Source organism: Oryctolagus cuniculus, chromosome 10 (assembly GCF_964237555.1).
Source record: "Oryctolagus cuniculus chromosome 10, mOryCun1.1, whole genome shotgun sequence".
NCBI classification, from domain to species: Eukaryota; Metazoa; Chordata; class Mammalia; order Lagomorpha; family Leporidae; genus Oryctolagus; species Oryctolagus cuniculus.
Genome location: NC_091441.1, coordinates 101,925,151 through 101,949,547, shown reverse-complemented (window position 1 = coordinate 101,949,547; position 24,397 = coordinate 101,925,151). Strand labels below are relative to the sequence as shown.

Sequence of the window (24,397 nt, the reverse complement as noted above, 5' to 3'; positions counted from 1 at the left end):
GGATCACTGCACAAATGCCCGCGACAGCCAGGTCTGACATAGGCTGAGGTCAGGAGTCTGGAACTGCTTCTGGGTCTTTCACTTGAAGTAGGGACTCAGCGATGCCTGGATGTTTTCATATGAGGGAGTTGCTGGTTTTTTTGATCATGTTGGCCTAGATCCACAAATTCACTGGGAACTGAAAATAGTGACCCCATAATTCTATCACTTCTCTCCCTGATACACTAGAAAATGTTTTATAAAGATCACGCATTTTAATATGTTTCAATGCACGGCAATTATTCACTTACTATGGTATATTAGAAAATCTGACCACAATATTTTGCATCTCCATTCCCACCCTCGGGAAATAGGAGCTGGCCTTGTGACTTGTCCTCACAATGTGGCAGAAGGAAGGTGGTACAAACTCCGAACTCAGCGGTAAGAGGCACTGTCGCTTCTGTTTCCACGCCCTTGGACCACCTGAGACCTGAGTCCACCAGCTCTAGCCCACTGCAGACTCAGAGGTCCTCCGAGGAAAATGAGGCACCCCTAACAATACTCCCACATCACCACTCACAGGTGAGCAAGGCCTTCGTGGTTCACCATGGCACTGGAGCAGCTACCAGCTAATGCAGCCATGGGAATGAGCTCAGACCAAACCATCAGAGCCGCCCAAATAACCAACAAAATGGTGAGAAAAACAGATGAATCTCTCCAGCACAGGAGTTATGTTTTACAAACGCATCACAAGGGCCAACCTTGCACATAATGGAGCCACTGCTCCTAGGGGAAACACAGCGCGGTGCCTGTGAGCGTCTGCTATCGACATTCTCACCAATCAACACAGGACCGTGCTCTGTGTGCTTTCCTCATTGAGCGCAACCTCTTGATTCATTGCACTCGTGGCTCACATCACCATACACAAACCTGAGCAAACCTGACCTAACACACCTACTTCCTGCATGAGATACATCCCAGCCTTTTGGTGCCTAGCAATACCAAGCAGCATTACAGCAGGATGCTTGGGAGCCTTCTAACCAGGGAAGGACCCAGAAAGTACAAAAATGTAAAAACTGCTATGCAGGAAATGACAGAAAAAGACACTTGTTCGTGATATGAGTTGAGAAAGGCAAACAAAACACCTCATGGCTCAAGCTCACTAGGAACAAAGAATTTAAATTTTCTCCTGCCCTGGGGATGTCCACAAATGACCACAAAAGCACTCTACTGACTAGAGATTAAAAGAAATTTCAGCTAGGCAGTGGATTTGCAAATAAGAATCCTGGAGTAAGAAGGCGGCTCAAGCACAACAGCCTGGGTTGATTTTGGCCCTGACCTTGGGTGACTTGCTGCACAGCACATCACTGAGACACTTCCTGAAGCCGGGGTTGTCCCAGCTCTTGCCAGGCAGTGTCTTAGTGGGGTTCCCAGGACTACTCCGACTCGGAGAGGGCACTGTGTGCGAGGGAGGAGCTGAGCCACAAAGCAGTGGCACTGAGGTCCCAGAGGGTCCCACAAGCGTCCCTTCCAACTTGTCCTACATTGAGGGAGAGACTGGATCTTCACTTGCCTGCACACCAGTTACCATGGGCACCTCTGGAGAAGGAATCCATTCCTGCACCCAGGGCACTTTCTGTAACAGGTGTGGATGTGACTCAATGTTTCCAGGAGCCGGGGTGATGTGAATCTCTGCCTGTGGGACAGAGCTGGAACTCCACACCTCACACGGGGGCCTCTTCCGGTGGGGTCCTGAGTCAGTCTGTCATGATCCCAGGAGTCTGGGAAAGCTTCTTTGCTCTCTGCTGTGGCATGACATTTCAGGCCCATTTCACACACACATGTATTTTTTTTTTTTTAGCCACTCTCCAAGAAGCCCATTTCTTTTGTGGGGAGACAGATCTCAGACCACAATCTGGACACTACAAACACTGCTGTATGCCACTCGCCCCTAGAGACTAGTGGCCCACTGGTTTGTGTGTTTGACTGTTGTATCCCCTCTTCCAGATTAGAATATTCTTAGTAGGACCCTCTGCCACTCGACCGCTCCTTCTCATGTCACCTGTCTCCCCCAGAGGCTGCTTCTACCCAGCCTCCAAGCCCTTTACCTAAGGGGCCTCCTAGTGACAGCCCCAACTTGCAATCCACATCCAGTTGTGGCCTCAGACCTCTGCCTGAGTAGTCAGTAATCCACAAGTATTTGTTAAGACTCCTCATAGCTGTGTGGCCCTTAGACTGCTGTTCTCTGGGGGCCACGCCTATCCTTCCTGGTGACCATAGCTATTCTCAGTGACAATACGTTAGAGCTGATTCTGAGTTCCTCCCACCAAAGCATGTGCTCTAACATATGCAGACCAAAGGGCACCCTATCTGCAACCCTAACTTTCCAGAGCCTGGGGCTTCTCCTACCACAGGGGCTGTAACCTTCCCGCCCTCTTGTGCTCTTCCTTCTTCTCTGAGGCAACCTGGAAAGGAATGGGGACAGAGATGAGCTGAGAGGGCAGAGAGAGGGAGGAGTAGGGAGACAGAGTGTGAGTACCGTTACCTACTCCATCATTATTCATCCTCCATATAATTCCTGAACTTCTCTGCCCATGTTGGGAGCTGGAGGACAGAGGATAATGAAAGAATGGACACATTGCCTGACCTATAGGAAGACTGTCCATCCAAGGAGACAGAAAAAGGAACCCAGGACCTACATGGCCAGGGACTGCATGTCACATGACCCAGCGCAGTGAAGGCCAGAGTGGCTCCTGGGCGAGGCCAGGCTTGTTCTGGGGGCTTATGCAGCACAAGCACCAACAGAGAAAAGGGGCAGCTAGATGCACAGGAGAGAAAGCTGCACGTGACACTGAGGGTGGGCAGCAAGCCTCGGGGCCTCACCTCTGCCATGGTCACCTCTCCATGAAGGATGAGACCCAGGACTTACTGGGATGGCGGTGTTCACAGAGGGCTGGAGAAGCAGAGGTTTCCTGTCCCAGTCTCCCTCAGGCAGCAGGTAAGGCAATCAGACCGAGGGCCTCTGATATCCGGGAGCTTTGGCACTTATCTAGACAGATGTATGTGCAGGAGACAAAGGCTGGGACGACCAGGAGCCACCTGGGTTACTCAGACTAGCCAAGAACTCGGAGGCAGGACCCCTTTTTTCTCTCAATGGGCCTCTTCCACCTTTTCTCCTCCCTGTGGGTACTCAGTTCTTTGAGGTCAACACCCAGCCCGTATCCACGGAATGCCCCAAAGGCAGAGCAAGGAGGCACAAGGACAACAGGGTGTGCAATGCCTGAAACTCTGTCCCTCTTGCTGCCCTGCTCCTCATGCCAGAGGCTGCTCAACGGTGCCACAACCCTGCAAGCTCTAGAGGTGCTGATGGAGAAAACAGAACACAGGCTGTAGACGGCGCTGCCTAGGACCACCCATCAGACCTGCTGGGGGCAGACAGCTCCTCATCTCCGATCTTCTACAGTCCACTGCAGACCAGGAGTGTGTTCCCCAGGTACACAGTGAAGAGCTCTCTAGAGTACGGTTCATGTGACCAAGCCCCCACAGGGCAGCAGAACTCAGAAGCACACAGCAGACACTCTCCATTTATTCAGTTGATATCTGAAGCCTCCACACTCCATTATGCCTCAGCACAACTTGTACGTGTATGTTGGACCTGGGGAAGTCTCTGGATGCAGCCAATGTCAGAGGAGCCAGACTCGGTTGTGTGGCTGAGACCCTCTACTGACAGGCAGCTTCTCACTAGGGTACAAGGGAACCTCCCCAGCCACAGGCACTTGAGCTGGAAGTGGAAGTGAGGGCCTCCCAGCTCTGTAGGGCCATGGCAATGCCTCCATCATCCCCTCTGAGCAATCACCATGCTGACTAGTTTGACAATCTCTAAGCTGAGTGCCCTGAATCCAGAGCCAGGTCGAGGGTTTGTTTCCCTGCTGATGATGTCTCTTCTTCAGTAATGTTCAAGATGTCAACAAGCCATCATGTTCCACCTGGCAGATCAGCTGGCCCTATAGCATAATCGGTTCACTCCCTCCTTCCTACCAGGAAGGGCACAGCCCCAGTCTAAGTGTTGCTGAGGTGGGTAACACCTGCTCCAGGCTGGGACACTTCACAGCCTCATTCTCTCTGACATGTGTGGGTCTTCACAGGTTCACTCAATCCCAACTGGATTTCAAGGAAGGGCGTTGAGATGGAACAGGAGGTTGGTGGGAATTTATTGTGAAGCGTGAGATTAAGAAACAGGAGGGGAGTGGGCTGGTGTGATCACAGGGTTGCTAGGAGCCCAGTGGCAACACCAGACACAGGAGGAGGACAAGGAAGGCCGTTGAATCCAGACAGGAAGCTTGATTCATGTGTCTTTTGACCCAGTCCACATAAAAACTAACTTCTGTGTAGACTCCAGGATAGCCTTCATGACCACAGCCAACGCCCCAGCTCACAATCCCCACCTGGATCCATGTTTCATTATACTCACAGACCAAGGGCCCCCCAGAATCTCCCTGAGGAAAGAGAAAGAAAGAAATGGCAGGCATGGAACAGATCCACATCAGAGCAGGCCGAGTATGCTGGCAAAGCGCTCGAAATCAGGCACACGTGGGGGCATCCCCATGCATTCCAAAGGAAATGCTAAACCTAGATTTCCATGAATATGAGGTAGCTGAATTTAAAATTTTTAATAAATAAATATTATGTACCTATTCAAACAAGACTGTTTCAAAAAACTGAATATAAGCCAAGAAAAGACACTTAACTCTGAGATAATAGCGAGTCAAGTGCCTGCCCAGGTACATTGCCTGTGACACACTAGGAGGCTGAAAACATGGAACTTGTACCACCAGTATCACCTGCCTGATTCACCCTGGACCCACCCCTGCCCCTACCCTTCCAAGCAGGGACAGCCTTTCTCTCCTGGAGGACCAGGTTAGGTTAACCCTGACTCTCCTCACTTCTCACTAACGTGAAGAAGGGTGAGTGGAGGGCTAGGCAATGATCCAGGCCCTACTGCCTGGGGATGAGGAAGCTTTCAGGAGACAAGTGTAACACAGGGCCCAGCAACTGACCTGGCAAGAATCCTTTCCTTTATCACTATAGCCACAGACAGCCCCTTTCCTGACCACGTCATTTTTAGCCTTCATCAGTCTCTTGAGTAACCTATTACATTCCTTGTAACGCATAATGGTTAAGTCAGCCTCCTGGAGCATCTTTGGTGCTTTATCTGGTTTATCTGAAGAAACAAAGTAGTAATGAGTTGATCTACGTAAGGATGGGACAGAAGTAGCCAGCATCCAATCCTGCATTCCAGAACAGTGTGTTCAGTTATCCTCATAGGCATTTCATATTGTCCCCATCGGACCCTGGAGGAAATGAGGCTAACAATAACAAGGGTAGAGGAGGCTATAAGATCCCAATCAAGGCTGGCGCCGCAGCTCACTAGGCTAATCTTCCGCCTTGCGGCGCCGGCACACCGGGTTCTAGTCCTGGTTGGGGCGCCGGATTCTGTCCCGGTTACCCCTCTTCCAGGCCAGCTCTCTGCTGTGGCCAGGGAGTGCAGTGGAGGATGGCCCAAGTACTTGGGCCCTGCAACCCATGGGAGACCAGGAGAAGCACCTGGCTCCTGCCATCGGATCAGCGCAGTGCGCCGGCCGCAGCGGGCCGGCCGCGGTGGCCATTGGAGGGTGAACCAACGGTAAAGGAAGACCTTTCTCTCTGTCTCTCTCTCTCTCACTGTCCACTCTGCCTGTCAAAAAAAAAAAAAAAAAAAAAGATCCCAATCAAGACAGGAGATGTACAAAGAGCCCAGGGGAGGGAAGGCAAGGTCTTCTCAGCCTGAGGAATCAAAACCCAGCATCTCTCTGCGTATCACTACAGACAGTGAGAGAAAGAGACAGAAAGGTCTTCCTTTTTCCATTGGTTCAACCCCCAAATGGTTGATACGGCTGGCGCACTGTGCCAATCCGAAGCCAGGAGCCAGGTGCTTCCTCCTGGTCTCCCATGTGGGTGCAGGGCCCAAGCACTTGGGCCATCCTCCACTGCACTCCCGGGCCACAGCAGAGAGATGGACTGGAAGAGGAGCAACTGGGACAGAATCCAGCACCCTAACTGGGACTAGAACCCAGAGCACCGGCACCACAGGCGGTGGATTAGCCAAGTGAGCCGCGGCGCCAGCCAAACAGCTCATCTTATCCTAAGCTGAAATCCACCCTGGAGACCACACTATGCTTGGCACCCAAGCCTCCAGGTCCAGGCAAATGAACATAAACACATAAATTGCTGTGACATTACTCCCTGGCAAAATCTTCTCTACCCTCCTCCCTTATCTACCTACTAGCAAATATGCCTCTCTGCCCCTTCTTCCAGTTTGTAGGCTGACCCCAGGGCCCAGGTAGCCTCAGAAGTTGCTATAATCTTGCTTCATAGCCTCACCTGTTTCTTCTAGTTTGCCCCATCCAGTTACCCAGCACGTCGTCCCATCTGGCACCAAGAAGGTCTTTTCCGGGAGGCACACAGGCTGAATGTGTGTGGAGTAATTCACAGGGAAGTCGAGCAGAGCAAGTGCAATGTCATCGGAGATCGTTCCCCGAGAACTATAATCGTGGTGCATAACGATGTCTCGGACAGGGACCACGACTGCCATGTTGGATTGATGATTGACGTCTATATCTCCCAGCTTCACCGTGTACTCCATAAAGCTGCAGGGAGAGCCTGAAGGATCTATATACTCCCCCACCACTCCCTCTCAGGCGTCCATCTCAGGCCAGCTAACAGCCACCTCCCCCTCCAAACCACACCCCTTCCCGGGACCCCTGACCACTCTGGCCAGCAGGGCTCCACATGCGTCCCCAGAACAGCAGCACCACCACTTGGGGCTTGGCAGTAATGCCACTCCTCAGGTCTCCCCCCAACCAAACAACTACGGAGGCCCTACCCCCTTTATCAGATGAGGGGGAGGGAGTCGAGAGAGAGAGAGGACTGGCTGAAGGCCAGCAGATCAGGGACCCACATTCTCAGCCCCAAACACTCACCCAAATATGCAATGGCCAGCAGTCAGGACCCACTGATGGGCAATGAGGGAGCCTCCACATACGTGTTTATCGTTGACCTGCAGGCTCACCTGCCAGGGCCACTTCCTCTCTGGGGCTGGCGCGCCACCAACTATCCTCAGAATTCTATGGCCACATCCTGGAGCAGGTCAGTGAAGGAAGGGAGCGAGAATAAAGCACCTGCTCCTTGTCATTCACTACCACCACCAGGGCCGGCTGGGGTTCAGAACCCTAAAAGCAAGGCCACATCCTCTCCCACTCTGCAGGGCAGCTCTGTATCTTGCAGGACTGGTCAGAGCGGACCTGGGTCCTCTCAGATCTCAAGGGCAGTTGGGTCCACTCAGTGCCCCACCACCACCCTTCCAGAGCAGGGTCCCACCCCCCTCAGGGCAGGCCAGTTCCCAGAGGCTGGCTGTGGCCCCGAAACATCACCTGAAATCATTGTCCCTGGAGTACTGTCCCCAGCCGATGCCGTGTCCCTTCGTTTTGCATGAGCATTATAGGAGTCACCTGGAGCAAATGCCATGGAATCGGGGCGTGCCGGGGGTCCCGGGACCTCTACGGCGAGCGACTCCCACCAGCTCGCTCCGGGGTCCCCGCGGCCAACCCCTGAGGGGAGAGAAGGGGAAGATGCCCCCGCCCCTGCCCAGGGCGCTTGGGCCTCGCCGAGCCAGAGCTGAAGGAGAAGGAGCCAGGCCAGGAGGCCCAGCGAGCTGCAGCCAGCGAACGCCATCGGCGCTACAAGGAAGCCCTGCTTCTGGCGCTCCCTCGCGGTGGCGCGTGTCCCTGCCCGGTGCTGGCGGGAAATGCGCCGGTCACGTGGTCGGGGCGGGGCCGGGCGGGGCGGGGCCATAAAGCCAGCTCTGAAGGGTCGCAGGCCGCTCCTTCTCAGCAAAGGGGCACCATCTAGGCAATCAGCGTTCCCTGGCCTAGTCCTTAGCCGAAGTGACAGCTTGTGAGCAGGTGCAACCTCGCGCCGACCTTTGTTCCAAAGAGGTGAGTGCACAACCCCCTTTTCCCCAGGCTTATATTGGGCCAGGTCTTTCCCAAAATTCCCTCCCCGACTCGTGTGTAATAAAATTGAAACTCCTGGAGGGTAGCGGAGGATGGCCCAGGTCCTTGGGCCCTGCACCCGCATGGGAGACCAGGAGAAGCACCTGGCTCCTGGCTTCGGATCAGCGCGGTGTGCCGGCCGCAGCGGCCACTTGGGAGGTGAACCAACGGAAGGAAGACCTTTCTCTCTGTCTCCCTCTCTCTCTCACTGTCTAACTCTGCCTGTCAAAAAATTTTTAAAAATAATAATAAATAAATATTGAAACTCCTTAACATTACTAACCACTGCGATAGAGATGATACTACTACCTTTTTGAAAATCAACATCCACATTAAAAAAAAAAAAAGTTTTTAAACATCATTAACCATTAGGAAAACACAAATTAAAACCACAGTGAGATATCTATATATACTATAAACCAGCAGACTGGCTAAAATAAATTTTAAAAAATAGTGAATACACCAGATACTGACAGAGGTGCAGATACTGAATCATCCATACATTGTGGTGGAAATGTAAAATATCATAACCATTCTGGAAAACAGATTTAAAATTTTTTATAAAATAATTATGCAATTACCATATGACCTAGAAATTATACTCTTGGGCATTTATATCTGAGAAATAAGGATTTGTGTTCGCATATACTTAAAAAAAAAAAAAAAACACGAATCAGACGTTTATCTTTAGTCACAATAGCCAACATCTAGGATTGACCCTATAGTAGACATCTTTGCTTACCATAGAAATACACAGCCTGGCCGGCGCCGCAGCTCAACAGGCTAATCCTCTGCCTGCGGCGCCGGCACACCGGGTTCTAGTCTCGGTCGGGGCGCGGGATTCTGTCCCGTTTGCTCCACTTCCAGTCCACCTCTCAGCTGTGGCCTGGGAGTGCAGTGAAGGATGCCCCAAGTGCTTGGGCCCTGCACCCTCATGGGAGACCAGAAGCACCTGGCTCCTGGCTTCGGATCAGCGCGGTGTGCCGGCCGTGGCGGCCATTGAGGGGTGAACCAATGGAAAAGGAAGACCTTTCTCTCTGTCTCTCTCTCTGTCCACTCTGCCTGTCAAAAAAAAAAAACACACACACACACACACACACATCCTAATCCATGGAACCTGAGAGTATGTTACCCTACATGGCAAGCAAAAATCAAACTAAAGAGCCAGCATTGTGATGCGCCAGTTTAAGCCACTTCTTGTGACACCTGTATCCCAGATGAGTGCCATCCAAGTCCCAGATGCTCTATTTCCAATCCAGCTCCCTGCTAATGCACCTGGAAAGTTGGTCCAAGTGCTTGGGCCCCCTGCTAACCACGTGGAGACCCAGATGGGGTTCCAGGCTCCTGGCTTCAGCCTAGCCCAATCCTGGGAAGTCTGTCGGGGGAAGGGGGTGGTCTCCCTCTATATGTAATTCTGGATTTCAAATAAAATAACTATTTTTAAAAAATGAATTAAAAGGCCTGCGCTGCGGCTCACTAGGCTAATCCTCCACCTAGCGGCGCCGGCTCACCGGGTTCTAGTCCCGGTCGGGGCGCTGGATTCTGTCCCGGTTGCCCCTCTTCCAGGCCAGCTCTCTGCTGTGGCCAGGGAGTGCAGTGGAGGATGGCCCAAGTGCTTGGGCCCTGCACCCCATGGGAGACCATGAGAAGCACCTGGCTCCTGACATCGGATCAGGGCAGTGCACTGGCCGCAGTGGGCCAGCCGCGGCGGCCATTGGAGGGTGAACCAACGGTAAAGGAAGACCTTTCTCTCTGTCTCTCACTGTCCACTCTGCCTGTCAAAAAATAAATTAAAAAAAATAAAAATTAAAATTAAAAAATGAATTAAAAAGGATCTTGGGGCTGGCATTGTGGTATAGTGGGTAAAGCTGCCACCTTCAATGCCGGTATCCCATAAGGGTATCAGTTCATGTCCTCTCTGTTCCACTTCCATTCTAGCTCCCTGCTAATGGCCTGGGAAAAGCAGAAGATGGGCCAAGTACCCAGGCCCCTGCACCCATGTGGGAGACTGGGATGAAGCTCCTGGCTCCTAGTTTGGGCCTGGCCCAGCTCTGGCTGTTGCAGCCATATGGGAAGTAAACCATCAGATGAAAGAGTTCTCTCTCTCTCTCTCTCTCTCTCTCTCTCTCTCTGTAACTCAGACTTTCAAATAATTAAATCTGTTTTCTTTTTTTTAAAAAAAAAGATCTTGACATACAGAACTCTCTGGATTATCCAAGCAGATCCAATGTAGTCATAACTGTCCTTATAAGAAAGAGACCAGGGGCCAGTGCTATGATGTATCGGTAAAGTCGCCAACTGCAGTGCTGGCATCCCATATGGGCACTCATTCTAGTCCCAGCTGCCCCTCTTCCAATCCAGCTCTCAGCTATGGCCTGGGATAGCAGTAGAAGATGGCCCAAGTCCTTGGGCCTCTGTACTCCCATGGGAGACCCAGAATAAGCTCCTGGCTTCGGATTAGCTCAGCTCTGGTCATTGCTGCCATTTGGGGAGTGCAACCGTGAATGGAAGACCCCCCACACACACACCCACCACTCTCTCTACCTCTGCCTCTCTACCTTTCAAATAAATAAATCTTTTTAAAAAAAGAAAGGAAGGAATGAAAAGCCCATAAGATTGAAGTCAGTAACAGATATGAGGCCCAAAGTAGAGGTCAGAGAGAAAGATTTGAAGATGCAGGAAGAGGCCACAAGTCCAGGAACACAGGCAGTCTCCAGACACTAGAAATGGCAAGGAAACAGATTCTCCCCTAGGGCCCGCAGAGGGGACACAGCCAGCCAACCTTGACCTTGGGGTTTCTGACCTTCAGAACTCCAAAATAATAAATTTGAGTTGTTTTAAGTCACTAAGTTTATTACAGAGGTAATAAGAGGTTAATACAAATCTAGATGTCCTTCAGTGCGTGAATGGTGAAACTATGGTACACATATACCACGGAATACTACTTAGCAATACCAAGAAATGACCTGTGCATATGTGCAACAGTTTGAATGGACTTCCAGGAAATTATGTGGATTGAAAAAAAAAAAAGCTAACCTTGAAAGGTTACATGCTGTATATTTACTTTTATATAAAACTTTTAAAAAGATAAAACTTTAGAAATAGAAAACAAAATCATGGTTGCCCAGAGTTAGAGAGATACATGTGGTACTTTTTTAAAAAGAGATTTATTTTATTTATTTGAAAGGCAGAGAGGTCCAGCGCCGTGGCTCACTTGGCTAATCCTCCTCCTGTGGCACTGGCACCCCGGGTTCTAGTCCCGGTTGCTCCTCTTCCAGTCCCGCTCTCTGCTGTGGACCAAGAGGGCAGCGGAGGATGGCCCAAGTGCTTGGGTCCCTGCATGCACATGGGAGACCAGGAGGAAGCACCCAGCTCCTGGCTTCGGACCAGTGCAGCGCCAGCTGTAGCAGCCATTTGGGAAGTGAACCAACGGAAGGAAGACCTTTCTCTCTTTCTCACTGTCTATAACTGTACCTGAGAGAGAGAGAGAGAGAGAGAGAGAGAGAGAGACAGGGAAAATGATATCTTCCATCTGTGGTTCATTCCCATATGACCAAAACAGCCAGGACTCGGCCTACTGAAGCAGAAACCTGGACCCCGACCGGGTATCCCACATGGGTGTGGCAGGGACCCGTGCACATGCGCTGTCTTCCACTGCTTTCTCAGGCACATTACCAGTGAGTTGATCAGAAGCAGAGTGGGCAGTCACTTAACCTGCTACACCACAAATGCAGGCCCCTACATGAGGTTTTGAAAAAGGCTTCCTGCTAATATTCATCCTGGAAGGCTGCAAGTGATGGTCCAAGTACTTGGCTCCCTGCCACCCACGTGGGAGACCTGGATGGAGTTCCAGGCTCCTGGCTCCGTTGTGGCCATCTGGGGAGTGAGCCAGCAGATGAAAGATATATATCTCCCTCTCTACTTCTCCCTCCCTCCTTCCCTCTAACTCTGCTTTTCAAATAAATACATAAATCTTATTTTTAAAAGTATATAAATAGTAAGAAACTGAATAGAATCCAGAAATAGGCATAAAAAATGTACAGTAAGCTAATACTATAAACCAGTGTGCATTTTCAACAAGTGAATAAACATTAAAGTTATGAACAAATATACTTCAATCCCTTTATCATTCCATACACAAAAATTTATTTGTAGACCATAGACCTACATATAAAAGCTAAAACTATAAAGCTTTTGAAAGAAAAACAGAAGAAAAAATTTTGCATCCCCCATTTAATAAAGGGAACAAAGCCAGTCACAGATTTTAAGCTCTAATCAAAATCTATGAAGATGAGGCCGGCGCTGTGGCATAATGGGTTAAAGCCCTGGCCTGAAGTACCGGCATCCCATATGGGCACCGGTTCTAGTCCCAGCTGCTCCTCTTCTGATCCAGCTCTCTGCTATGGTCTGGGAAAGCAGTAGAAGATGGCTCAAGTCCTTGGGCCCCTGCACCTGCATGGGAGACCCGGAAGAAGCTCCTGGCTCCTGGCTTCAGATTGGCACAGCTCCAGTCATTGCAGTCATCTGGGGAGTGAACCAGCAGGTGGAAGACCTCTCTCTGTCTCTTACCTCTCTCTATAACTCTTTCAAATAAATAAAATAAATCTTTAGCCGGCGCCGCGGCTCACTAGGCTAATCCTCCGCCTAGCGGCGCCGGCACACCGGGTTCTAGTCCCAGTTGGGGCGCCGGATTCTGTCCTGGTTGCCCCTCTTCCAGGCCAGCTCTCTGCTGTGGCCAGGGAGTGCAGTGGAGGATGGCCCAAGTGCTTGGGCCCTGCACCCCATGGGAGACCAGGAAAAGCACCTGGCTCCTGGCTCCTGCCATCGGATCAGCGCAGTGCGCCGGCCGCGGCGGCCATTGGAGGGTGAACCAACGGCAAAAAGGAAGACCTTTCTCTCTGTCTCTCTCTCACTGTCCACTCTGCCTGTCAAAAAATAAATAAATAAATAAATCTTTAAAATATATATATGAAGGATATTTATAAATTAGCAATAAAAAACAACATCCTCATTATTTTAAATGGGCAAAACATTTGAAAAGACACTTCACAAAAGAAGATATGCAGTTGGTCACTGTTGTAGCACACTGGGTTAAGCCACTACGTGAGATACTGGCATCCCATATCAGAGTGCTGGTTAGAGTCCCAGCTGTTCTGCTTCTGATCCAGCTCTCTGCTAATGCTCCTGGGAAATCAGTGGATGGTGGCCCAAGTACTTGGGTCCTTGCCACCCACATGGGAGACCCAGATGGAGTTCCTGGCTCCTGGCTTCAGCTTGGCCTAACTCTAGCTGTTGTAGCCATTTGGGGAATGAATCATCAAATAGAAAATCTGTCTCTCCCACTTTCTCCATCACTCTGCTTTAAAATAAATGAAATAAAATTTTTAAAAAAAGACATGCAAACAAGTGATTAATAGCATACAGAAGGGTGCTAAATGTCATTAATCACAGGGAAATGCAAATGAAAACCTAAGTGAAACACCATTTCACACCTATTACAATTGATCAAAAGAAGTACTGAGTTTGAGTAGATGTACTCAAACTCATTTATTGCTACTCAGACTATAAAATGGTACAGCCAATTTGGAAAAGTCTTCAGAAATTTCTAATTACATTAAACTTACATGTATTCTATGAACCTGCTGTTTCACTCTTAGGTGTCTTCCCAAAAGAAGTGAGAGAAAAAGTCTTAAACTAGCAGCTTTCTTCATAACTGGCCAAAATCCAAACAATTCAATGTCAGTCATCAAAACAATAAAAAATAGCCAGCGCCACGGCTCACTAGGCTAATCCTCCACCTAGCGGCGCCGGCACACCAGGTTCTAGTCCCAGTCGGGGCGCCGGATTCTGTCCTGGTTGCCCCTCTTCCAGGCCAGCTCTCTGCTGTGGCCAGGGAGTGCAGTGGAGGATGGCCCAAGTGCTTGGGCCCTGCACCCGCATGGGAGACCAGGAGAAGCACCTGGCTCCTGCCTTCGGATCAGTGCGGTGCGCCGGTCGCAGTGTGCCAGCCGCGGCGGCCATTGGAGGGTGAACCAACGGCAAAGGAAGACTTTCCTCTCTCTCTCTCTCTCTCTCACTGTCCACTCTGCCTGTCAAGAAATAAAAAAATAATAATAATAAAAATAAAACAATAAAAACTATTCCACAATTAAAAGGTATGAAATAGGGACTGGCACTGTGGCATAGTGGGTAAGCAGCTGCCTGCAACACTGGCATCCCATATGGGTTCCAGTTTGAGTCCCAGCTGCTCCACTTCCTTTTTTTTTTTTTTTTTTTTTTGACAGGCAGAGTGGACAGTGAGCGAGACAGAGAGAAAGGTCTTCCATTTGCCCCGTTGGTTCACCCTCCAATGGCCGCCACGGCCGGTGCACCGCGCTGATCTGAAGCCGGGAGCCAGGTGCTTCTCCTGGTCTCCCATGGGGTGCAGGGCCCAAGCACTTGGGCCATCCTCCACTGTACACAGCAGAGAGAAAGCTGGCCTGGAAGAGAGGCAACCGGGACAGAATCGGGTGTCCCGACCAGGACTAGTGTGCCGGCGCCGCAGGCGGAGGATTAGCCTATTGAGCCACGGCGCTGGCCCAGCTGCTCCATTTCCAATCCATCTCCCTGCTATTGTGCCTGGGGAAAACAAGTGAAAGATGGCCCCAGTACTTGGGCCCCTGCAACCCATCTGGGAGACCTGGAAGAAGCTCCTGGCTTCAGCCTGGCCCAGCCCTGGCTGTTGTAGCCATTTGGGGAGTGATACAGAGGATGGAAGCTGGCACACTCTCCCTCTCTCTCTCTGTAATTCTACCTTTTTTTAAAAAAAGATTTATTTTATTTATTTGAAGGACAGAGTTACAGAGAGAAGTAGAAACAGAGAGAGAGGTCTTCCATCTGCTGGTTCACTCCCCAGATGGCCCCAACGGCCGGAGCTGAGCCAATCCGAAGTCAGGAGCCAGGAGCTTCTTCCGGGTGCTGACCCCTATTTCATACTTTTTAAAAAAGATTTATTTGGGGGTCGGCACTGTGGCGCAGCATGTTAACACCCTGGCCTGAAGCGCCGGCACCCTATATGGGTGCTAGTTCAAGACCCAGCTGCTCCACTTCCGATCCAGCTCTCTGCTGTAGCCTGGGAAAGCAGTACAAGATGGCCCAAGTCCTTGGGCCCCTGCACCTGTGTGGGAGACCCAGAAGAAGCTCCTGGCTCCTGACTTTGGATCAGCTCAGCTCTGGCTATTGTGGCCATCTGGGGAGTGAACCAGCAGATGGAAGACCTCTCACTCTCTCTCTCTCTCTCTCTCTCTCTGAGAGAGTCTTTCAAATAAATAAATAAATAACTCTTTAAAAAATAAATAAAAAGTATGAAATAACAAGATATATATGTGTGTGTATATATATATATATATAAAACAATATGTGGGAGACAAGTCAAAACAAAAGGTACTCACTCTAAGATTCATTTTATATAAGGCTCAATAACATGCAAATCTTATCTAATCAGTCATCAAGATAGTGGCTATCTCTTCAAAAAGATGACTAGAAAGGGACACCAGGAAATATGCTAGCGTTATGGAAATATTTATCATGATCTAGGCTGTGCATGGTAGGGTAGACATTTGTTAAACCTCATAAAATTCTACATTGAAATCTATGCATTTTACTACATATAGCCTACACTCAATAAAACAGTAATACAGATATATATTAAGAGACAATAGTCATTCACCATCATAAGCATTTAAGCTTATCCATATTAAGAAATAGAGGAGTTACTGGCATTGTGGTATAGCAAGTTAAGCCGCTGCTTCTGATGCAGGCATCACAAATGAGCCAGTTTGAGTCTCTGCTGCTCCAGTTCTTATGCAGCTCCCTGCTAATGAGCCTGGGAAGGCAGCAAAAGATACTTGGGTCTCCACCAACCACGTGGGAGGCCTAGGCTCCTGGCTCCAGAAAGGCAGGCCATTGCAGCCATTTGGGGAGTGGAACAGAGCATAGAAGCTCTCGCTTGCACACACACACACACACACACACTCTGTGTGTGTGTCATTCTGCCTTTCAAGCAAATAAATCTTTTTAAAAAAGAAAGAGAAGGAAGCAATGAGCTATGTGGAAGTAGAAACAAAAATTAATATAAATTACTTTAAAATGTGCACAACAATCCAGAAATAAAACAGATGATACAACTGAATTAGTTAAAATGAAGTTTTTCTATGAGTTAACTGAGGCACAAGATGACTATGGATTAATCAAAAGTGGATCTGGTTTTTTTGTTGGATCAAGGGCTGCAGTGGCAGTCCTACCAATTCCAGAGAGCCAACTTCCATCTAAATGGCTGTTCTGTACCCTTAGTATATTCTTCATGTCCCAAGATAACTGCTTAAGCTCTCGCTACCACATATATAGTCCAGCCAAGACAGAAGAAAGGGATGAAGAAGAGTTTGGCTTCCATTTAAGGACATTTCCCAGAATTCACCACCAACACTTCTGTTTGTATTTACTTGGGCAGAGTTTGCATCACACTTAAAAGAAATTTAGAAATGTAGTTTTTATTCTATTCAGTTATATGCCCAGAAGGAAGGGAGGAAAGATGCACCCGTGTGGGAGACCTGGAAGAATCTCCTGGTTCCTGGCTTCAGATCAGCGCAGCTCCAGCTGTTATGGCCATCTGGGGAGTGAACGAGTGGATGGAAGACCTCTCTCTCTCTGTCTCTACCTTTCTCTGTAACTCCTTTGAATAAATAAAATAAATTAAAAAAAAAAGAAGAAGAAGAAAATGAACCAGCAGACATGGTGAGAACCGCAAGCTATCATCTCCCTAAACTTGAGCCTTCTGTTTTCATTAGAGCCTGATCAGAGATTTGGTGCTCAAGGCCCTACTTTCAGGAAATGGGCAGAAACAAGTAGCAAATGGAGATTTACAACTTGGGATGTAGTACTCTGATTGTGCTCTGGCTTCCAATGTACCAGATACAATGACTAGCAAGCTCAGCTACAAAGCTTCATGGAGAAATGTTGATGGCCATAAAGAGCACAGGCCACAGAATCTGACTAAAACCACCTATCCAACACCCACTACAGTAGATAGGGGCCTGCCCTCTTACTCTGTGGTTTATACACCAGGGGTGAGCATGTGGTACAGGGGTAAAGTTGCTCCTTGGGATAACTGCACCCCACACTGGAGTGCCTGGTTCACATCCCCACTACTCCACTTCCAACCCACCTCCTGCTAACGTGCATCCTGGAAGGCAGCAGTTGATGGCTCAAGGACTTGGATCCCTGGCACCCATGTGGGAGGCCCAAACTGAGTTCCAGGCTCCTGGCTGCAGCCTTGCCTGGGCATTTGGGAGTGACAGCAGGTCTCTCTCCATCTGTCTTTCAAATAACATAAAAATAAATAAAACACCTAAGCCTAATGTAGGTAAGCAGTTTTCAGAACACACAGGAGACACTCTCCACACATTTATTCAGTTGACATCCGAAGCCTCCACGCTCCATAACTGCCTCAGCACAATTTGGGGTGGTGTCCCTGCATGCAGCCCCTGGGGCACTGAGGAAGGGGGTGCCAGGCTGGGTGGCCCTGAGAGGATCCGTGGCTGAGGCTCTCCAATGACAGGTGGGCCCTCACTTGAGCGTGAGGGAACTCCCCCAGCCCCAGACAACTGAGCCAGATATGGAAGTCTGAAGCCTCACACCTCTGCAGGGAGGCAATGCCTTCTTCACTCCTCTGAGCGTCACCAAGCTGAGTGTTTGACAAAGTCTCAGGTGAGAGCCCTGAATCCAAAGCCAGGTCTAGGGCTTGTTTCGCTGTTGATGATGTCTCTTTCTTTGGTAGATGTTCTCCAAGATGTCAACAGGTCATCATGCTCCACCTGGCAGGTCAGCTGGCCCTGTAGCTTGATCAGTCCACTCCCTTCTTCCCACCAGGAAGAGCATAGCCCAGGTGTAGGTGTGGCTAAGGCAGGTGACCAGAATAACAGGTCTAGACACTTTGCAGGCTCCAGTCTCCCTGCCATGCTGTATTGTGTGCATCTCCACAGAGTCAATGGATCCCAACTGGAACTTGAGGCAAGAGCATTGAAATGGAATGGGAGGTTGGAGGGAAAGGACACCTTTTGAAAGTGTGAGACTCAGAAACAGGAAGGGAGTGGGTGAGGTGGTGACCTTCTCAAAAGGTCACCAGGATGCTATGCAGCAGTGCCAGCCCCAGGAGTAGGACGAGGAACACCACTGGATAGAAACGGGCAGCCTGGTTCACTGCTGCGATCAGCCACTTACTGTAGAAGCGAACATCTGTATAGACTCCAGGAAGTCTTTCACGACCACAACCAATGCCCCAGCTCACAATCCCCACCTGGACCCACGTGTTATTAAATTCACAGACCAAGGGGCCCCCAGAATCTCCCTGGAGAAAGAGAAAGAAATCAACTCCAGGAATGGAAAGGGACTCACCTCAGAGCAGGCTGACTGCACTGGAAGGGACTGAGGAGACAGGTGCACACAGGGCTTCCCCAAGATCCCAAAACCCTGCCAGGCCCAGGCTTCTGTGAATATGAGAACTGTTCAGTTCAGGGGAATATGAGACTACTCACATATTGAAAAGTTAATGGTAAAACTTTTGAAAATTTATTTTATTTACTTGAGAGGCAGAGAGATTGACAGAGAGATTACCCCTAAACCACTGGTTCACTTCCCAAATGCTCAGGAGTCCAGAACTCAATCTGGGTCTCCCATGTAGGTGGAAGACACCCAAGAACTCGAGCCATCTGTCTCCCAAGGTGCACGGTTGCAGGAAGATGGAATCAGGAGCACAGCTGGGACTCGAACCCAGGCACTCTCGATATGAAATGCAGGTGTACTGAGCAGCATCTTCATTGCTGCACCAAAGCCCGATCCCTGGGAAATTTTTTTAATTTTTTTTATTTTTTATTTTTTTTATTTTTTATTTTTTTGATAGGCAGAGTGGACAGTGAGAGAGAGAGACAGAGAGAGAAAGGTCTTCCCTTGCCGTTGGTTCACCCTCCAATGGCCGCCGCTGCAGCCGGCGCACCGCGCTGATCCGATGGCAGGAGCCAGGAGCCAGGTGCTTTTTCCTGGTCTCCCATGGGGTGCAGGGCCCAAGCACCTGGGCCATCCTCCACTGCACTCCCTGGCCACAGCAGAGAGCTGGCCTGGAAGAGGGGCAACCGGGACAGAATCCGGCGCCCCGACCGGGACTAGAACCCGGTGTGCCGGCGCCGCAAGGTGGAGGATTAGCCTATTGAGCCACGGCGCCGGCTTAATCCCTGGGAAATTTTTAATAACCCCAGATGATATAATGACTGGTCATTCTCAGACAACTGTGAACATCACCTCTGCATGGTGGTGTTCCAAACCCTTACATTTAGCCTGAAGTTTTTCTAGCATTCCTATCTTATATAGCGACTTCCCTTTCCACATTTTAAGTTCCATCCTTAGACAACCCACACACACCCCAACTCAAGCAGAACTCTTGATGTCTTTTCCCAAACCTGCTCCACTGGTCTCACCTCCTATCATACCAGTGAGAAAAACGGGTCTTCTTCATTCTCTCCCTCACTCCCACTGCCCTCCCCACAGGCCGTCAGTCACCAAGAACTCAAACACACCTCCTCCAACCACCTCGCCGCCCCAGGCCCTGTTTGAGACTCAATATCGGCTTATAGAATGAAAATAAGCTCGTAGACTTCAGTTCATGACCACACCACTAAGGGATCCATTCTTCTGAAAGGCAAAGATGATCGTGCTCACTCAGCCCCATCTCCAAATCTTGCCAGACTGAAGTCGAAAAACTTGACATAGCATGCTGGGCTGCATGTATTTAAACTGCGATCCACTTCCCTGACCATATTTGCCACCTCACTGCTTCAGATGTGCCAAACATTTCTTTTAGAAGTGCCCCTCAGAGGAGGGCACTGTGGTACAGTGGGTTAGGCTGCCACTTGGGACGCCTGCATCGCATATCAGTTTGCCTGGAATTGAGTCCCATAACCACGTCCAGTACAGTCTACTCTTAATTTGTACCCTGGAGGGCAGTGGGTGATGGTTCAAGTGGCTGAGTTCCTGTTGCCCACACAGGAGACCCAGAGCAAGTTCCCTGTTCCTGGCTTGAGTCTAGCCTAGTCCAAGCTGTTTCGGACATTTTGGGGAGGAGCCAAGGAATGGAAGATTTTGATCTCTTTCTCTTTCTTTCAAATACACAAAAAAATACACAAGTGTTTTTTTTAAGTGCCTCTGGAGCAGGCAGGTACTTAGCATAGTGGCTAAGACACTCACATGCCATATCAGGAGTCCCTGGGTTTGATATCTTCCTCCAGTGCCTGACTCCAGCTTCCCGCTAACGCAGACCCTGGGATGCAGCAGTAGCAGAACAAGCAATTGGATTCCCATCTCCCATATAGGAGTCCTGCACTGAGTTCCTGGCTCCTGGCTTCAGCCTGGCCTAGCCCTGGCTGTGTGGGCATTTGGGGAAGAACCAAAGGATGAGAGAGCTCGCTCCCCCCATCTCTCTTCTGCTCTCTCTCTCTCTCTCTGTGTCTGTCTGACTCTCTCAAATAAATAAAATTTTTCAAAGGAAGTACCCTCAGACCTTTCACTTGCTGCACATGCTGTTGCTTTTCCCTACAGTGCAGTTCTCCTCTTCCCAAGAAACCCAAATACTCCTCTAAGACCTACTCAAATGTTCCCTTCCCAGGAAGGCAGCTGGTGCAGAGGCACAGCAGGAGCCCGGGAGGCCACAGATACCCACAGGAAGACCTAGGCAAATGCCTTTGGATGTCACCTTGCAGTGTGTACACAAAGGTTGATGATGTCTAGGTGGCAGGGTTCTGACATGGATTAACTGAGATAATGAGAATTAACGCTCAGGCTGGCATAGTAAGTGCTCCATGGAGAAGAACCCTTAAACTTCATGTGTACCATCAGCATTGTCTGTCCCCACACCGCCTACCCACCAGCAGTGCCCTCAGGCAGCAAGGGCTGCTCTGCTTGGAAGGAAGAGGCTGGGAAGCCATGAGGGCTTTCTCCCCATGGGGTGAATGGAGGAGGCAACACACAACTCAGGTCATGCCGCTAGCGAATGAGGGAAGGGCCCATTCTTACCTGGCAGGCATCCTTTCCTCCCTCCTTATAGCCACAGATCATCCCTTCCAGGACCAGATCTTTACGAGAAAGTGAGGCCTTCTTCAACATTTCATTACACTCTTTATAGTGGATGATTTCTTGGTTCACCTCCTGGAGAATTTCTGCAGGCTTTGCATTCACTGACAAAGAAGACCAGTGGTGTGTGGATGTGCACAAGTGGACAGTGCCCCAAGATCCCAGTGTCCCTCCAGAAGAAGGCAGAGCTATGAGTACTGTCCCTATTTGGCAAAGGAGGGAAACCAAGGTCCTAAAATCAGCCTGGGAAAGGATAGGGTGAGAAACAAAACCAAGAAAGGAAAAGGCAGTCTGTCTCCAGAAAGGGAGAGATGAGGTTGTACCAGCCTGAGAAATCAGAACCCTGTCTGTCAGGTAACAGTGACAGCTTTGTGCATCAGGAAAGCTTCATTACTTTTTTTTTTTTTTTTTGACAGGCAGAGTGGACAGTGAGAGAGAGAGACAGAGAGAAAGGTCTTCCTTTGCCGTTGGTTCACCCTCCAATGGCCGCCACGGCCGGCGCACCACGCTGATCTGATGGCAGGAGCCAGGTACTTCTCCTGGTCTCCCAAGGGGTGCAGGGCCCAAGCACCTGGGCCATCCTCCACTGCACTCCCTGGCCACAGCAGAGAGCTGGCCTGGAAGAGGGCCAACCAGGACAGAACCCGGCACCCCGACCGGGACTAGAACCCGGTGTGCCGGCGCCGCAAGGCGGAGGATTAGCCTAGTGAGCCGCGGCGCTGGCCCGCTTCATTACTTTCTAGAACGGGATCACAGACTCTCAGACAGGCAACAGCCCCAAGATAACAAATGTATCCTCTTCTCATAGATAGGAGGCCCCACAGTCACACCGAAAGGGGTCTTCTGGCTCTGCCTACATAAGCAGAGACAGGAAGCTCCCTACCCACTAAGGCAGGCACTTCCAGTGAGAAGCAGCTCTGACTGGCAGATAGCTCACCACTGCCTGAGCAGAAATCTGCCGTGGAGAGAACTCCATAGTGTCTGGCTCTGTCCCCACAGAACAGGCCAAAATGCCCCCAGACCAGCCAGACACAGTACCGCACAAATCTGCAGAGAGAGACTTCGCCCACGAGTGTCTTCTCCTGGCTGAGCAACTCCAGTCCCCAGGAGAGGCAGCTTTCCTAAATGGTTGCCATCAAAGGTCTGTGTTGCAACAAAAGATCTTAAAACAATTTCCAGGGGCACCACAGCCAACCAGGAACCACTCCCTGTTGCGAGCTAACCCTGCTCCCCGCTTGCCTGTCTGACAGGCAGTCTGCCTCCCTGCCCTTCCCTTGAGCCGTCAGCGCTCCTCCAGGGAAAAGGCGGCCTCCCCTCGCTCGCGGAGTTTGCTTCCGGCCTCGGAATCTCACCGCCCTGTGATGTTTTGCCCCATCCAGTCACCCAGCAGTTGGTCCCAGCTTCCACCCATAGAATCTCTGAAGGGATGCAGACGGATTGGATGGCAGAGGTAAAATTCACAGGTTGCAGGAGGTGGAGAAGAGCAATGTCATTTTTCACTGTTCTAGCTCTTCTGAACAGAGAGTGGACAATGATTTTCCGGACTGGCATCACCAGACTGGTGTTTTGGTTGTGGATGCTTCGATCTCCCATCTTGACGCTGTAATGGAAACGGCTGTGGGAGAGAGGACACAGCCCTCCTAGAGACCCTGGGACACATTCCTTGTGCCTCTCAACCTGACACCAACCTCCCTTGCTGCTCCTACCCCTCTGTCGCCAAAAGCCCCTCCTTGGTCACCCTAAAAACTGGCCTGCCTGACCCCCTTGGGCACCCCAACACCCCCTCCCCTTCTCGTTGTGTGTGCTGTGGGTTTTTCCATGGTGCCAGGACAACGGGACTGAGGGGCTGTTCAGGAAGGACAGGGCTGACCCCAGAACTCTTCCTGTCACGAAGCCGCCCTCACCTTAAAATGCAGTGGGCAGCGGTCAGCACCCACTGCGCCGCGATCAGGGAGCCTCCGCACACGTGCAAGCCTCGAAACCGCACGCTCACCTGCCAGGGCCATTTACCCTCCTCAGTATCCATTCCTCCCACGATCTTCACGAGCGAGCCGCCACAGTCTGGTGGGGAGGGACCGTGCGGAGGGTCTCAAGGAAACAGGCCCCGGCTCCGCCCGTCGAGCCCAGGGCTTCCCTCAGAGGGCCAAGAGGAGGCCATGCCCTTGAACTCCAGGGCAGCTTCCTATTCCGCCCGCACTGGCAGGGCTGCAGTCGCCCTCCCCCGCGCCCAGCAAAGCACCTCCAGACGCCCCACGTCGGAAGTCACCTGAGTTAAATGCCAACAAACTGCTCTGGTTCTTGTTCTTCCCAAGTTGCTGGGGTGCCGGGAATCCACGGCCCCCTCCAGGGAGCGTTTCCCACCAGCTCGCTCTGGGGTCCTCGTCGCCGCCCCCTGAACGGAGAGGAGAAGAGGAGGGCGGCGTCGCTTCTCCCTGAGCCCCCGCCCCGGCTTCCTGGGCCTCGGTGAGCCGCGTTCGAAAGAGCAGGAGCCAGGCCAGGAAGCCCAGGGAGCCGCCGCCGGCGGAGGCCATGGTACCGGCAGCGCCTCTCATGGCGCCCCCTCGCGGCGGCGGCGGCTGCGCGCGCCGCTGCCCTGGAGTTGGCGGGAAACGCTTCGGCCTCGTGGACCGAGGCGCGGGAGAGGTGAACCGTGGCGCGGCAAGGTTGCCAGCCTGAGGGAAATGTCGCGCTCTCTGTTTCACTCAGACCCTCAACTCCAGACTGTCTGGCTTGAACCTGCTCGGGGCCAAGAGACTGGCGCACTTGTGGGGAGACTGCCCTTGACGCGGACCTCCCCTCCCGTGTCTGACCCGACGGGGCCCCTGCTTCCTGCAGCGGAACCTGGCCTCGAGCCGGCGCCGCAGTGCGCAGCGGGGCTCAGGTGGAAAGCCCTAATTCGCTGCCACGGCTCCTCAATCAGGGCTTCCTCACCGGGTAGACTGGAGGAGAGGGACCATACGGATTAGGCAGGTTACACAAAGCAGCCGGTTACTCTTCTGTTTCAGTCAAGGAGGGACACATTTATAAAGCGGCCACCACCAAAACTACGTGAAGGTCAAGCCATGACTAGCTGGGGGCCCTGGTGTCTCCCCGTGGCTCACCTTTTGGTCCTTCCTGCTCAGCCGCTTCGGCTCAAACAGCAGTGACCGCCTGGGAGTTGTGAGCTCGCCCGC

At 51.0% G+C, this 24,397-nt stretch overlaps 1 protein-coding gene across 1 annotated transcript in view; it reads right to left on the bottom strand.

Moving 5' to 3' along the window:
- Positions 1–23,827, bottom strand: part of LOC100350250 (uncharacterized) — a 62,608-nt gene extending 38,781 nt beyond the window's left edge. The window contains exons 1-6 of the mRNA XM_070049826.1: positions 23,491–23,827; positions 23,129–23,285; positions 22,577–22,839; positions 7,449–7,526; positions 6,999–7,155; positions 6,400–6,665 (exon numbers count right to left, since the gene is read on the bottom strand). Of these exons, the coding sequence (XP_069905927.1) occupies positions 6,400–6,665; positions 6,999–7,155; positions 7,449–7,526; positions 22,577–22,839; positions 23,129–23,285; positions 23,491–23,776 (1,207 nt within the window). The 5' untranslated portion in view covers positions 23,777–23,827. The remainder of the gene's footprint in view (positions 1–6,399; positions 6,666–6,998; positions 7,156–7,448; positions 7,527–22,576; positions 22,840–23,128; positions 23,286–23,490) is intronic.
- Positions 23,828–24,397: the final 570 nt, after the last annotated feature.